The following is a 17313-nucleotide window of genomic DNA, read 5'->3' as shown; positions in this document are numbered from 1 at the left end:
TTAGTTTTAAAACACCTAAATTCTGAATGAAAAATTATTTTGTGATAGGGTCTTTCTTTTATAATTTTGTGTTTTTGAGAAGAAAACAAAGCACACCTTATTATTCATACTGAATTCCTTTTTTGATGAATTTAATCTCTATTTCACACTGAAGGGTCCAGTAATGACTGCTTTTCAAGTGGCACTAAAAAAAAAATCCTCTTCTTTCATCTTTCTTTGTTTGTGATTTGATTTTTTGACTCAGCTATATCTCTGCATCTCTTTTCAGTGCTTCTATTTAATGCTCTTACTGTGTTGAGTACAGCTGTTAATGCCTTCTTGATTTATTAACAGTTTCAGCACATTCTATAATGAAAGGGCTAAATAAAGTCTTCTGGATGGTATCTTTTTTTTGCTGTGTAATGATGTGATTTTATGCAGTCATGTTTGACAGTTTGAGATAGGCACTTCCCCTTGTGCCATTTGCAGTTATGATGCCTGACTGGGCTGTCATCTGTTTCTGAAATAATCCTTCCCCAAGGAAGCAGAGAGACAGCATGAATGGAAAATACTGAAAAAAATGGCTGTTTTCCTTTTATATCCTGGCCACCTGTGGCGATGCAAATGCTTTCTAAGGAAATAAAGATGCTGCTTTTTTTCTACTGAGTAGCAGCAGATGGTGGGACTTTGCAAGTCGGAAGGAAATTAGTGACATGAAGGCTTGACTTAATTTTAACTTATTTGCACTGCTGATATCAGTTTGAAAATTAGTAGAAAAACAGATTGTAAATAGACTTCTTTCTCAGAAGACAGAGACACAAGATAGGGTTGGTCAGTTTCCAAAGAACTTTCCCAAGTACTGACATCAGCTAGGAGAACTTTAAACTGTAGCACATAGGTGGCGGCAATGCATGCAGCATTTTTTCAAGCAAACTTTCAATGCTTGGGCATGTAATACATAAGATTGAATGCAGTCCCATCTCAGAGCAGGATTTATCAGAGCAGTACATTGGAGTACTCTATTTTATCATAGTACATTGGATTCAATAGTGAATAAGACTTAAAATGAACAAGTGAAAATTGTGGACTATAGCAGAGACAACAGATGGTTAATCTGCTGGTTTAATCTCCATTTCTAGTGTAGGTTACCACAGCAGTTCATTTTGGCCAAATCAAAGCCCCCATGTCTCCTCTTCCATTACCCAGTCACACTTGGTGGCACTTTGTCTTTTGTGGTGAGCAATTCTGAATGTTCTTGAGTGTAGTACAATGCAAACAGTTGGTTGATCATCTGGCTGAAGTATTGTTCTTATGCTACTTCCCTGCTTCCATTATTAAAAAAAAAAAATTTACTGTGAGCTCAGGCCCTGAGATCTTCTACTCCTTTTGCTCTTTTCTTCTTTCTCTTTCTTCATTCTGCTTCCTTGTGGTGATGCTACTAGATGCACTTTCAACTTAGATGTTTTATGCGTAGGATGTTGCTTTTTTTTCCAATGAACATTGATAACTTGCTTTTTTTTTGAAGAACTGCCTCAAGAGCCATATACTGAATGTTAAGTTTACACCACCTGTTTAAATTTTTTTAGTATCATTGTGCATATGATGAAGATGGTGGTCAGCCTGTCACCCCAAGAGATATTTATATTTTATGACTTTCTGTAGGTTAGCTTTCTTCAGAATGTCAGTCATAAAAAGATGTCTTTTCTCACTTGGAATTGCAAATAAATTGAGGGTTGAATTTACATATATATTGCATATCTCTTTCAAAGAGAGTTTTTACAACAGTAAAATTACATTGTCAAATCGCATAGAGAGATTTTCTAAGGAAGCAGTTTGATTTGCGTCATTGAAGTTTTTCAGAGTCCAAACTCACAAAAGAACTGTGTCAGTATAAATGAAAACAATTTCTGATGAGGAAGCTTCTTGTCTCAGCTTACATTTTCTGATGAGTCTGTGAGAAGACAAACCCTCAGGTCATGGCAGTAGTAGCTGATAACCTGGTGGTCTTGGGATGTGGCCTTCCAAGTGGGTGTTCTAGGTGGATGTGTAGAGAAGCTAGGTCTTGACCTGTTTTCTTGAAGGTTAGCCACTGTTCCTTCTTCCAAGGAAAGTTTACTGTAAGCTCACCAGTTGAACCTATTCAGCTCTGAAAAATGTAGAATTTACTGGGGAACAGGAAGACCAAGACAACATTGTAACAGAATGAGAATAGATGTGCAAATCTGAAATTTAGTTTCCTGATTTCCTTTCCCAGTGAGAGCTCTAACTGCAGAGCTATTTGCTTTCTTTTGCCTCTCCTGAGATATAGTGTTGAATCCTGAGTGAAGTTTGATGGGATCAAATGTGGTTTTTCTCTTTGGTTGAGGAGGCTGAAGTCATTTAATGGGAAACAAATGTCTCATGATTTTTGACAATTGAAGTGGTTTTAACTTCATTTTTGAGGCACATTGGTTCTCTAAAAAGAAAAAACTCTTTGACTCAAGGAAAATGCTTATGTAACAAATTTAGTTCATGAGGATAAAGTGCTGCTTCAGCTATACATTACAGTATTATGAAGGACTTGCTGTTTTTCAACCTTGGAAAGCATCTGTGCTCACTAGTGCAGCCAAAGGCAGCCCAAGTCAAGGGCCCTGTTTAATCACTGCTCTGGTTCTGTCAGTGGCAAGACAGAGCTTTGTTACTGAACCTGTCCTCAAAAAGTAAACCACTTTCCCCATTCTTAAAAGTATTGATTTCTTTATTTAAAAAGCTGCTTAAAATAAAGCAGTCTCCTGCTGATAAGAGCATTTTGAGGTAGTCTGGCTCTAGTTTCTCAAGTTAAAGCCTTGCTTCTACGGTTAACTCTTTGTATGCAGTGGAGATCATGCAGTTGACTTTCTTTCATTTTGGAGGCTGTATGCTTACCATACTAGAATGATTAAACCTCCTGAATGGAAAAAAAATTAATTCCTTCCACACACTAGAAACAGACTAAATGCCAAGAAATTATATACAAATTTGGACAAGCTCTTTGGAGTTCTTAGCCTGGAAAACACCTCTGAGATGTGGAGTCCCTTCTTATCCCAAGTAACATAAAATGGAATTCCTCTATGAGTTTATCTCATTACATCTTAAATGCAGTTATTCTTTTTCCTCTCCTAATTCTTCAACTCCGTCCCACTGAACGAATGTCATCCAGAATGACTTGATGAGTAGGAACCTTCTCACAACCACTGCTCTGTGTTTACTCCTGGCCCATTTATTCTTGCCGGAGAGCACGCCAACTCTTCCGTTTGTTCTTCCGTTTTCAGGAAAACTTTGAATTTTTATAGTTGTAGTGAAAAAACTTTCAAGTCTATTATTAGAAAAAAAAAATAGTTCTGCAAAATAGAGCCCTATTACATCACAGCTCAATACAGGAACCATCAGGCACATTAGTACCAATGCATTCTCATGGAAGAAAGTTTAGATGTACTGCTAAAGTACTTCCTCCCTCTACTGCTACCCAATACTAGAGCATTGTGATGCTGTACTGCCTCACTTTTCCCACCTGACTGTGCTTTGGCTTTTTCCTTGAGAATTTTCTAAATACTTCTGGTAATATTTTTACCTGTTGATCCTCATGTTGCTAATTCATGCTTTTGCAGCCATTTGGGGTAAAGGTGCATACACCTATTGCTATTTCAACTCCATCTCCTATACATCTTTTAAGCCTTTCTCACAATGGCTGTTTTTGTTCTTTGAACTGGAAGCAGATAAACAGCTGATTAAAAACTAAAATGACATTGAGCAGATGGTTGTACTACCTGCATATCTCCAGGAGCAATACAGCATGCATTCAAGGTTGCATATTCTATTGCTGCAGCAAGGGATATACTAATCTGTAATTCAGTCTGTGGCCCAGGGAACGAAACTGGTCTCTCTGTGTGAAAAACGTGTGACCCCTTTTCTGAAAAGCCCAGGCCTGCCAGAATGACTTCTGATGTTTGCTGCAGGTCTAACTCATGGCCCTGCTTTTGGGTTCAGCAGCCACATAGCATTTGCTAGGGGCCTTTCTTTGAGTAGCTTCCAACATTCATTTCCATTTTTAAAGATGAGCTGGAAAGAATCTCCAGCTCGAGCAGTGAAGTGAATATTTGATATTTAATTTATTACACAATTGAAGTGTAACACTGTGGTACCAGAGAACAAAAAGTTGTAATAAAAATCCGTCCAAAAATCCATCAGTGCGTACTGAGAGCTGTCTGGGAAGAGAGTGAGTTAAACTACAGACCTGACTCTGTGATTCTAAATGCTAGCATCTATAAGTGGTAAAATGTATATTGATTAGGTACCATCAGATCCTGCAGGCAGTTTGCCTCGCCCATGTGCAGATGCTCTGCACTTTTAAGAACCAGTGGAAAGTGCTGTGTAAGGATGTGTGGAAACAAGAACTCTTCTTGACATCATGTTTAGTGCACTGGACTCAGACAGCTTGAAGCTTCCAGATACGAGTCTGAATAAATAAGACTGGGATCATTCATTACTAGGACATATATGTGATTTTTTTGCCCCTCAAAAGAGATGCTTTAAAGACTAAATAGTGGAGTCTGAGCAAGGTGAAGGGGAAATTCCAGATGTGTCCAAAACTTGACCACGGTAAGTGTATTCACTGACTGTATGTACAATGATACTTAGTAAAAATTGCCTCTGAAATGAAAAGATTAAAGGAGAAAAATTTGAATGTGGAGATCTAGGTTGACAGATGATTGCTTTGTAATTATTAATACTAAAAAATCTGATTTTTTTATTTTATTATTTTGTTTCTTTGGATTATTTTGTTTCTTTTGCTTGAACAGGACTTCAGCATCACAGAATTGCATATTTCTTTCTTTAAACCGTTTTAAAATTATTCACATTTATGGCATTATCAGATTTGAAAGAGGAGAAATAAGGGGGGTTAGTATATTAACTGACAAGGAGCTAAAGACAAAACATAAAGAGGATTAGGTTTTGGACCATAGCTTCAGCACATAGGAATTAGGATATTCAAATGATTTGTATCTTTTGAAGGGCATGAACGTAGAGACGGAGTTAATCTTTTCCCTTTTAAAGTGTAATTTATAGACTATCAACTTGCCATCCAGACTAGCTTTCTGTCATGAGGGCATGAGGGTTTCTCATATTTTAAATAGCATTTATAAGCTTGCAAGTAATCTGAAAGTAGTCGTTGTTAAATACGTTGTTTATATGGATATGCTTTCATTATAGTGCAAGTCCCTTGGAGGCATTTTTGAAAATTTACATTTACATCTGTAAATTTCCATTATGTAAGTTGTCTATTCTATTGTCCTTCTCTGTATTGAATAGAAAACAAAGAAATCCCCCCTCAAATGCAATGCAAACAAAAAATACTGTCTTTTATACTCACAAACAAAGCTCCCATGCTGGGTTAAGAGTTTTTTTATCAAGTTGTGTGATGTTTTAATTTATAACTGCTTATATTTTATATGCGGTAAATTATATCAGCAAGAACTTAGGCACTTCATATTTTCTTACCTTCATAATGTATACCATCTGTACAATAATTCTGAGCCTTTTTTTTTATTTTAAATACATCTTGATTCATGTAGACTAATCTTATTTCAAGGATCTGTTGCTAAATTATTCTATTATATCTTTCAAGAACTGGCATGGTGAAATGTCATGTTCAGGAACAGTTTAACTGTTTGTCTTCCTCATTTATGTTATGTTAGCATTACCTGCAGTCAGTTGTCATTTGTTTTACTGCCCTATAACCCTACATGTAATCCTGTTGAAAGTCATCTCTGCTTAGTCAGTTAACCCTGTGCAGAGCATGTTCTTCCCTGTGTTCCCTGGACTGTAAAAGGTGGTAGAATGGGCAAGAAAAAAATTGTTCTGGTTTTTCTCAATGACTTTTTCAAGTCTTATTTTCCTCTGTGTTTTTGAGGTTTAAGTGATGCAGAAACATGACTAATAGCAAAATCCAGGACTTTTTCTTCACACAGCATGTACAGGTAGGACTCCCTCTCCTCCTTATTCAAACAGCATTGGAAATTGGGCAGAAACTCAGAAACACATATCCTCTAAAAAGCTGGAAATCGACAAAGGGTAAGAATTAGGTGACTCAAAGGACTGAATTAATCAAGCCTTTTCAGATGTTCAAATAAAGTAGCACAGTAATGCTACTCCAATGGATGGGCTTTTCAAGGATCATAGAATTCAGGGCTATGTAAAGAACCTGATGTTATTTTTTTATTAAGCTTTTTATCCATTTACTTTTACCTTTTTCTAAAGTCAATGCACATCTCTGGATTTTTGCCATGTTTTTCCTACTGGGAAGGTCTAATGAGTTTCCTTTGACCCTGACTGAGACACCCTCTGTAAAACAAAGGTTTTTACTTTATTACCAGCATTTGTCTGTTCCAAGTAAGTTGCTCCCAATAGAACATTTTTACTCTTACAACAATTTCTTTTTCAGCAAGTAGAAACTTACTCACGTAGAACAGTGATTATCCCAAAAACAAGCCACATTTTCTTCTTACTCTTGCATTTCTCTTCAAAGTTCATTATCTGTCAAATTAAAAAAGTTAGTTTTAATCTAAAAATGAAATACATACCGGCTTTTACTCAGGCAATAGAATAAATGAAGTCTAATGAGCATCATCTTTGTAGAAGGTATTACTGTGATATGAAAGTATTTTCATCCTGTGACTTGATTTTTTTCTAGTTTTGTGCTACAATATTTGCATCTTTCCAGATCATTTGCTAGGTTACTTGTGCAACTACTGTGAATGATCTCTATAGAACTTACAGTACTATAAAAGTTTAATCACAAGGTGTGCATGTTGATGCAGACTAGGAGTCGCAAGAAGAACTACTGGAATTGTGGTCATCTAAAATCTTGCTGTTAGCTTAAATCATAAGTTTGCCCTAGTTTTCATCAGAAACTCTGTGTCCTACTTTTAATCATAGACTCAAACTCAAAGCTGTTGAGCAATAAGGATATAATCTGATTTGAGCTCAGAGGACTAAGAATACCTTTAGCTGTTGGTTTAGGTTTTTTCTTTTTACTCCAAAAGAAAATCCACCTTTTTACCTCTTTTTCTAAAAATAGTAAAATGGAAATTACAAAAATAGGGCTGCAAAGAGTACATATATCAGTTTAATTACTGCTGCTTAATAATTCTGTTCATTTTCCTTGCTTGTGTGTTTGGTGTAAAATGATTATGTGTGGTGTGGAGAGAAATATATCCCTCCAAGCCATAAAACTGGCCATCTGTGGCAAAGTGCAGTCATGATGGAGAGAATGTGTTATCGCTGAAAGGAGAGAAGTGGTAAAGAGCTCCTTACTCAAAAAAGTGCTGAACTGTATCTTAACATGTTGTTGGGTTGTAGAAAATGAAAAGCTTAATTTTCTGTTGTTAATGAACATAACTATATTAAAATAGATTTATCTCAAGTCCTTTTCAGACTGAAGAGCATAAAACCAAGTGTGTCTTGATATAGGGTATGTTGAGTTATTTAAAATGGAAACAAAAGCTTAGATATTTTGACCTTGTCTTTCTATGTGAACTTTTCCACTGTTGTGTTTTTTTGGTTTTTTTTTTTTTTTTTTTTTTGTTTTTTTTTTTTTAATCACAGCAAGACCAGCTTTATACTTGGGCTGCAGTCAGCCAACCCACACATTCAACAGATTACATTGAAGGAAGCTTTCCAAGGAGAATTCCATCTGCGTGGCCTCCACCCAAACCTCCAGATGAAGAACAAAGGCTCAAAATTTCAGAAGGTACAGTTCTTGGATACAGAGAATATAAATGTATAGTATAGGGGAAGCTGCTATGTTTTAGAATCTGAAATATTAGCTTAGTAGCTTAGCTACTAACAAACACCTGGTTTTGAGAATCTTGGATTAGCATCAGAAATAATATCAGCTAGTATGAATCTAATAAAAAAATATTCACCAAAAATGCATTCTTTTTGTTAGCAACCAAGATGTGTACCTGGCATCTGTTAAATACTGGATTTTGCCAGGTGCTGTGATCTTTATTCTTTGCCAGTATACATACCTTCAGATCTATGAGATATGAGTTCTTTTTTCTTCTCAGAAATATGAAAACTTCAGAAGCTGACTGGTGCTATACTGAAAGTTATTAGAGTGGTGTAAGGTATTCCTTTGTAGATTCAGCAGTCCTGTGCTGACAGAAGGGTAGGAAAAATGTATCTGAAAAAATAAAATGAGGACTTTACAAAGTCAGTTTACCTTAAAATTTCTGAGGTTATGCTACCAGATGAATTTTCAGCAGTCTTCTTCATGCTCTTTAAGAGCTTTGTTGACAATTGAACTGACAATTAAAACCAAGCAAGGAAAAACCTCCCTCACAGTTGACAAAGAAATTTAGAAGAGGATTTCATGCCTGTTTTCTCTTAGTAGTGTTGACCCATAAATACCACAGGTTCTTGGAGGCTTTGCTTTCCATTAATTAGTATTCAGCAGCTCTCAAAACTGTAGACTGCATTCATCCCCATGCTGTCCATGGAAAGCCATTGGATATTCTCAAATTTTTCATTCCTTTCCACTCCTCCCTTTCATTCCTCAGAGTTGAAAAGTCATTATTTCAGCAGATCTCTTTGTATTACTTGTAGGCTTTGGGTGGAGTTAATTTCAGATTTGCTTTTCTTTGGGACTTCTCTGCCACTTCCTCTGGAACATGACCAAAGTATTTCTTGCGCGGACACCTTTTACCATGGCAACATTTTACTTTCACTGGTATCGCTTATTTCAGTGTTCACAAGCAAAACAAGTGACGCCAACAAAAATGCAATACTGCTGTATTTTTCTGTTTAATGCTATGCCTTTTACCAAAGGAATTCTATTGGAAATCAAGGAAACATTTCCGCATCCATCTCACTGATTCAGTTCAGAATGTGGAACTCTGCAGTGCTGCATTGTCGAGCTAGTCCAGGTTTTAACCAATGATCTCCTGTTTTCTGCTGTATTCAATGAAGTGCTGCCATATGTAGCAGTAGAATTCAATGCCTTCTACTCTGAGAGTTGTGTTTCTTAGCTGGGACACTTACCTAATGGATGTGCGATCACACTATTTATGAACATACTGTGCACTTGAAAAACAAAAGGGTGAATTTCAAATTAAATTGTTTTGAGGTTTTAGCCCAGCAGAGGTTGATGTAAGTCAACAAGAGTTTAGTTTCTCTAAAATCTAGAAGAATGTTGATAACATAGAAAATTTGGAAATTTAAAGATACACTTAGAAGTGTATTTCTGTCAAAAGGACAATACTAATAATTTTAAAATGTATTAATTTTGTATGTGATTTGTTTCCATCCTATGTTTTCTGTTTATTACACCTACTACATGGATGTAACATGTACAGAACTTGTGTGCTCCTTATCTCAGCTAGTGCCCTCAAAAGAACTGCAAAAGTATTAAGAAATACAACTAGAAATAAAGTGAAAAATTATGTATAGGGAGTTTTTTTAAGTTTAATGTAAGTAGTTCTTAAGATTTATTTATTGAAATTTTGGTGGGATTTTTCAATGTAGGACATGGAGGAAAAGGAAAAGTTATTCTTTTGAATACAACTCAGGCAGATTAATAATTTAACTTTCTTTAATTGTTCACATGCTTGCCATTTGGAAGAACATGGAGGTGAGAGATGTGAAACCTGATGAGAAACACCTTCCTCAAAAATTTTAACTAAATTATTTTGTGTATTTACATCTTTGCAGTGTGTAAGGGAGAAATATTTTTTAAAAGGTTTAAATTATTATGTGCAGGGTAGCTGTATTTTGTTTTATATATAATTATTGCTGTCTGGAATAAAGAGATTAACATTAGAAACAATAGCTCATGAACAAAAACATGCATTTTAGATAAAAGCATTGATTGAGAGAGGATGCAGCTGGACTTTTTTATAGCATCTTTGTTTTTATTGTATACCTTAGCATTAGAAAAGATAGTAGGCCTTCAAGTTTTAAGTAAGGCAAGAGACAAAATTCTTCAAGGTAGTTAATAATCTGTTTAGTACAGTTTGTATTTAACAGTGTTGCTGTATGCTCTGTAACATGTGAAGCATTGCCGGATGTGTGAAAAGGGCTGCTAGAGTGGTTGGAAGTTTTTGGGGTTTTGGGGCAGTGGGTTTGGTCAGGTGAATTATTGTTGTTTGGTGATTTTTTTAGGTTGTTTTTTTTATTTAAGAACAGACATTTGGAAATACCTAATATGAATTTGGGTTCAAGTCAGCAAATACTTATGCTAAAAGCAGTTTTCAGTTCTCGATTCAGTTAAGGTTTTGGACAAAATGAGCCAACATCACCAGTAAGATCAATGTTTATGGAACTAATTTTCTATTTGAGCACCCAAATCTCTTCCTGTCTCTTCTTGTGGCATTTCACTCCACCATTATCACACCTCAGCACATTGCCTGAATCTAAACTCAACAGGGTATTTGAAATGCAATTATTTTAATTTTTTGCTGATGACACTCTTCTACTTGACGTGCAGGAAAAGGCAAGTAAGCAGACACTAGAGCCCAGTCATCTCATCTCCATGGGGCTGTTTAACCACTCGTGAAGACATTCAAAGATTATGCAACTTCTGCAAAATGTAACAATCTCAGACCACTAAATATCAGTCTGGGTTTAACTGAAATCTAAGTTATTCTCTTTTAAAAAGTATATAAAACAAACAGAAAAAAACCCAAACAACAAAAAAAATTGTTTGATTTTCTTTAAAGGAAAGGTTTCATTTTTCACACAGAACTCTTTTCCTGAACTTTTTTTTTTTTTCTAACTGTGCTGGTAGTGTTTGGGTTTTGTTTTTTTTTTCACTTTGCCTAAGAAAAAGATCTTTTGCTGGAAGTAGATTTTATTTCCTAATTTTGTCTGACTAACCTTAAAGTTAACTGCTCAGATCATGACTTCAGCTTATGCTTAGAATCATTTTTAGAAGGATAACATTTCTTAGGTAAAAAATAAGCTAGATAGTTCTGTCAAATTGTGGAATATTGACCAATACATAGGAGCAGTCTGTCCCTAGTTTCTTAAGCACTTTTATGTAAGGGAGGTAGTTGTGCTAATTTACACAACAGAAAACATTCAGTGTTGTGGGTGTATGTCTAATACTAGAAAATCAGCATAGAATAAATCTGTTGTGAGCAAAGATCAAACAGATACTAACATTTCTCTTAAACACATAGAAATCTAAAATCTAAATGATGAGTTATTTCTTGTTAGGTGCAGCTTATCTGCAGCCAGGTAAAAATGTTGTGGATTGTTAATTTTCAAGCCTTGTGACATAACTCATACTTGCAACGAAACTTCTTCCTTCTGTGTCTCACTTCCCAACAGCTGGGATTATCAGAAAGCTATGAGGAGGCCGAATGTCCAAGAATTACAAAAAACCCAGAGGCTCTGGTTCACTTCTCTCTTTCTGCAAATGGTCAAGAGGTTTCCCTGTTGAATAGTGGCACCTTCAAATATATAAGAAAGATGCCACACATATAGTATCTGGGCATGTGTAGAGAAAAATACTTCTGTTCTTGTTATGTGTAAATAACTGGGCTATGATCAGTAAATAGGCATCATTAGCTGTAGCTCCTAAACTGATTAAAGATCTTTGCACTGTGTAGCTGCTGTGGAGTTGCTTGTTTGTTTTCCTTTTTCTGATTGTTTCCTATCGGGTAAGGAAACTGAGACACAGTGTAGTTCTTTAAGGTCTGAAAAGCAATCTGGTTTTAAAATAAGAAATAGGATCTAGCTGTGGAGTGTCTTATGTTTTGCTCTGTTTTTAAGATCTATATTAGCACCTATGTCATTGTGGAGTTTTCAAATTTCTGTGGTAGTGGAAGAAAGGAAAACGTAGTTGGCAAGAGTCATCCATTTTAAGGACGGGTAATTTTTGGGATAATTTGGGAAGTGGGACAGTTAGCATTCTTTTCTTTTTAACTTTACACTCCTTTCGTGAATTTCTTAATGAGTACTTCAAAAGATCAGTCAACTTTTTTTATTTATAAAATTTTAAAATCTGTATCTTCTTTTCAAATTCAGAGTTGAAATCTACAGTCCTAGAAACAGAGAAGCAATCCATAGGTGGTGTTCAGCAGGCACAGGTAAGATTTTAACAGAAATGTTTTATAACTTTTCTTAAAGAGGGCAAAAAGCAGTACTTCTTTTCAGATAATTTTGAAATAGTTTGGTGTACGAAATGTTCTGTATGAAAAAATTCCAAAATGAGGGTGTTTTATATGCTCCATAGTGTATTTAGGTGTAAGGATTGAAGGCACCTGCCCAAGGTGATTCTTACAAAATGTTACTGTTCACTCAAAAATAAGTTACCCTTCTGATGGCATTAGTAAGGAATAGTTCTAAATTATCTTATTTTAATAGCTAATCTACAAAAGTGCATGCAAATAATTATGGCAGGGATTTTTTCTGACTCTCTCCTCAAGCTTACAGCAGTGTGAACAGGTGAACACGTGAACAGGATTAGAAGACATGCTGAACTTAAAAAGGAGATAATGTAATGCTGGGACAATGGAGACAGTCTGGCTTGCACTTATGCCAGAGAAACACAGTCTATCTTATTTTTTTTAGCATGTCACCATACATGTTCTTCTATTAATCATTAAAGGTGGTGCAGTTTAATGGGGCTGAGGAACTTCAAACTCTGTTTCCTCAACAGGAAACAGACTTATCTTACTTGTGGATAACACTATCCACTTGTTCTGGAAGTCATTAGAAGGAAGGCTAAGTTCTGAAATACTGGTTTGAAGCAAGCAGTGACCAAAAGCTCTTGGAGTCTCTTTTCTTCCTCCTCTGTTTCACAGCTTGTTTCCCTTGTTTCCCACTTTGGGGTTTGTTTGTTTGTTTGTTTGTTTTTGTTTTTATGGGGTGTTTTTTGTTTCTTTTGATTTGCTGGTTGTTTTGTTGTGGGGTTTTAGGGGTGTTTTTTTTTTGTTTTGGTATTTGTTTTGAGGCTTTTTGTGTTAGTGACAGGACAATTCAAGCATCACTGTATCAAGCAGCATTTGTGAAAATGGTCAGTAATTTGCTTTTCAGGGAAAAATAAGGAATGTGAAGTGAAATACATACTACTGATCATTAGACTTGCAGATTTCATTTGGGCTTGATTACATATTTTGTGAGCCATGGGTGGGGAGAGTGTGTGTATTAACTTTATGGCTTGCCTTGCCAAACAACATTAAAGCGTTCTTCTAGGTTAGTTAAATTCTTCTAACTTCATAATATGGAACATTTTAAAACTGCAACTCATTAATTAAAATAATATTACAAAATAAGTCTTCATTCTGGTATTTTAAGATTAACCTAAAATGTATTTTTCTCATGCTATTTTTATATTCCAGTCCCCCAGGTTTCACTAACAATGTTTCTATTATTAATTGTGGAAAAGCACTTTTTCCCTATGCTTACAGAAAGTAATTGCATGTAAGGAGAATATTTAAGCAGTCTTTGGTATTATAATTAATTGCAATAAATTATCAATAAAATGGTTTTCTTATCAGAAATGTAATTTATTGAAATAGGTTTATGAATATGTAGTTATTTTACCTATTAAAAAAAAAAAGAGAATTCCTATGAGAACAAAGTTTATCCAGGAGCTCTGGAACACTGCATGATTGCTTAAATGGCATTTACTTGTGGTTGGGAACTTTTCTTCATTTTTAAAACTAGCCTAGTATCTTATCCAATCCCTTAATTCCATTTGCTACTGTTTAGGAGATACCCATCCCTCTCACTCTGTGGTGATCCCTTATGGCAGAACCTGAACTTCTTCCATTCTATACTATTATTCATCAATGACCTGCAGGATTAACAGGATCACTTCACTTGCAGAAAGTCATCTCAAGTTTTTACTGTATTATGTCATCATCATTCTGGTTCATTTTAAAAATCAGGGTGGAGGTTTTTTTCTTTTGAGGAACTGTATGCGGATAAAATGTGTTTAAATTATTTCTGTAGTGTCCCAAGCAGTCAAGCTTATTCTACCTATCTATGTATCTACGTGTTTAACTACATCGATCTATAAAAACATCTAGAAAATAGTATGGCCATCATGTTTGTAGGTAAATCCCGTACTGCAGTCAGATAATTCTTCATGTTATCTGTATATTTTTTAAGAGATAAACATGTTTCTATTAGAGATCTACCCCCTTGTGTGGTCTACAGTTTTAATTTCTGAAAAAATAAAGCATTGGCTGAAGTTAGCCTAGTAGGTGATTTTTCTCTTTTCATACATAAATGAAAGAGAGCTCTAGTTTAAAACTTGAATTTATCAACTAAGTCTTTTTACAGACTTTACAAACACATTTCCCACATACTACTAATATAATTGAAGATTATTGGCCAGAACACAGTTGTAACATGATGTGCTGATAAATTATCTCAGTTATGACAAACAATTAACAAAAAGAAACAGAATAACTTTAAATTAAAGGCACAAGTAATACAGCCTGGGTTGTATACTTTGTTGTCACTTGAAGGAGCTTCTTTATATGTATCCTCTCCATTTCCTTATCTTTACAATATTATATATAATCTGACTATTTTACAGCATAATTTCTGGACATTTTTTAAGAGTGGTTTTTTGAGTGGTAAATATCTAATTTTTCTAAATTACAGCTACAAAAACAGAGATGTGGGGATTTGCTTGCTTTTAATACAGGAATTGTTAAGCAGTAGAAGAGTAAGAAAAGTTGGCAGCCATTTCAAGTCCTGGTTTGGAAATGCCAAATAGCAACGATGTCTGCTTAGTCTTCCCAGTACGAACAGAGAACATTTTGTTAGGCTTAACCCCTTTAGTGAAAGAAGAAGAGAAAAATTGAGTGCCCTAATTTAAAAACTCCAGCTTCAAACCTGATCTTTAAATTTGACAGCTGTACTTTGTGCAAGAGCCAATTTCTGTCCTGTTTGTACCCCTGATCTTTTGTGCTGCCCTCGGACTTTTTCCTTACATTTTAACTTACTTTCCAGAGTAGCTTGATTTGTTTACATGGTAGGTAAAAATAGATTCTTAGCAAAAAGACGAAGAAAAAAAAAGAATCCTTCAATTGTAAGATGAGTACATGTAAACTAGGCTTTGGTTAGCAGCGGGACATTAGAGAGCCAGAGACCTAAAGTTGTTTGAAAGGCTTAAAAGCTTAACAATGCTTAAAAGCATTGTTTTATGCACCATATTACAAAATAATTTTAAATTTCGATGTTTGGTCATTTGTGATAAGGGTCTATTCTGTGGACCACACAATTTTAAAAACAAAGCCCTTTTTACATTTATTTAATTGTCAGTATCCAGATATAACGAATACTTCATGCTGCTTTGTGCCTGGTCCCTGTAATCCCACCTCAGGAGAGGAGGTTTTCCCAGACTGTTGCAGTCTATAGCAGTTTGGTTATAAGGTAGTTTACACTGATAATTTAAACCATATTTACATCAGCAAAGCTTGTAGTCAAAAAATTCTTATGCTCATAATGTTTCTGTCTTCATTTGGTTTGGTTCACCACGTTTTACCCCACAAATAAATCCTCAACCAAAATGATATGCCCTTTTGGAATTCCAAGTACTTCCACTGGTATTAAAAGCCAGACAAAATTTTGGCAATTCTGAGGTGCTGAAGACGAGTTTCTACTGCATAGTCTATTGGCATACTTTCAAGCAATATCATAGGGAAACAATGCTAATTTTAAAAATAAAAATTGCAAGCCAGGTTTTGCCATCTTGACAATACTTTCTGCTTTCTAAAAACAGACTCATGTAGTGCATCTTTTTCACTTTATCTGGGGTGGTTTATCTAAACCACCCCAGTTTACTGGTAACTTCTCTCTCAGCAGGGATCTTTTTCTTACACTAGTTTTTGACTATGACTTATTGTAATTTCTTCGGGCAATAGCTTATTGAAATTGGAAATGTTCCAATTTTGACACTTAGTAATACAAGAAAAGAGGTTCTGAAATCCTTTAAGATAAATACATAATCAGTCTGTTTAAAAAGTATAAAACATTGGTGGGACTGGAATTTACTTTTCATTATTATAAAATGTCACCACTAGAATTTGTCTCAGAAACATGCATGCTGCCCAAACTTTCTCTTCGAAGAAATTTCAGAGATTATTCTTTATAGGTGAAGGTAAGACAAAGAAGGTAGATGAAAGATTAGTCTGATACAATGAAATACAAAAAAGAATTTTTGAAAAGGTGAGATTTTATAAACGTGCCTTAGGCTGTTATGACACTTTTAGTCTGGTATAAAACCTGTTTTATTTTGGTATTACATGGTTTTCATCAGCACATAGACAACTGTAGACAAGACTAGTGAACCACTGGGTTCAACAGGAACCTGAGGAAAATTGGGAACTCTTCCTCTTTGCTGGCTCACAAACAGCTCTGTGGCTGTGGCATTTTTGACAATGTCTGATTCTGCATGTTCTTTCCTGAGATATTTATTAAGAAAAACACCTGTGAAGAAGTGTCATTCCCCTTCCATCCTTTTGCTTTTTGACAGGTTACTTATTGTAAGGGGGAAGAGGGGAAGAGAAGGCTTGAGGAAGCAATGAACATTTACTCTAAAATAATTCTTTTCCTACAAACGTGACTGCCAGAGTCTTAGATTTCAGTAGGGAAAAAATAAGTTACATACTTGGGTAAAAAAAACCCACCCAAAAAAATGTATGAAATATTCAAAAAGATCTACTATATACAGTTGTCTCATTGAGGAAATAAAGGATTATGACAGAAGATAATACTTTTGGATGTTTCCATATGAATCAAGTGATAGTGAATATAATTGTATATCTTCTTTTAAGAACTGTAACAATGTAAACTTTCTGCAAAATCATGCCAGCATATCCAAATTTCAGAAAACAGAAAGTTTAAAATATTCAGAGGTATTCCTCTGTGGTTTTTACCTTGCAAAATGTAAAGCCAGATTTGTGATATGTGATGTGGAGGAATTTACATTCTAATTGTAGGTCCAGTGTTAGAATTGTGGTAGCTTAGCTTTAAGCAGTTGAATTTCGGGAAGTACATGTAGATAGATGGTGTTTTCTTGTTGGCATTCAGAGTAAATGACGTTTTATCAGAAACATACAGAAAGGAAACAAAGTTTCTAAGAAACAAGGTAGTACAAATCTGGCAGGAGCCCTTACTGCCAGAGTCATGGAAACGGCTGAAATGCAGAGAGTTTTGCTTAGGCAGTAAAGGAGAATTTAACTTTGTGGAACTCCAGGACAAATGCAGATCAAGTATTTTATGTTCATGAGACATAATTTTCATGAAGAAGTTTCAGGTTTTATTGATGGAATGCTTAGATTCTTAACATTG

General features: G+C 35.2%; 1 protein-coding gene across 3 annotated transcripts in view; it reads left to right on the top strand.

The window, feature by feature from the left end:
• The window catches only part of FMN2 (formin 2), a 155622-nt gene that overhangs the window by 22280 nt on the left and 116029 nt on the right, over positions 1–17313 (top strand). Inside the window, exons 3-5 of one of the 3 annotated variants that reach the window (XM_038130280.1) lie at positions 7603–7747; positions 9620–9628; positions 12028–12089. The exons of 1 other annotated variant lie outside the window; for it this stretch is intronic. In XM_038130280.1, the coding sequence (XP_037986208.1) occupies positions 7603–7747; positions 9620–9628; positions 12028–12089 (216 nt within the window). The remainder of the gene's footprint in view (positions 1–7602; positions 7748–9619; positions 9629–12027; positions 12090–17313) is intronic. One more of the 3 variants, XM_038130281.1, reaches the window with a different exon arrangement.

The sequence above is a fragment of the Motacilla alba genome, chromosome 3 (genome assembly GCF_015832195.1).
Source record: "Motacilla alba alba isolate MOTALB_02 chromosome 3, Motacilla_alba_V1.0_pri, whole genome shotgun sequence".
NCBI lineage: Eukaryota > Metazoa > Chordata > Aves > Passeriformes > Motacillidae > Motacilla > Motacilla alba.
Note: the sequence above shows the minus strand (reverse complement) of the source record. Positions and strands in the feature narration are given on the sequence as shown.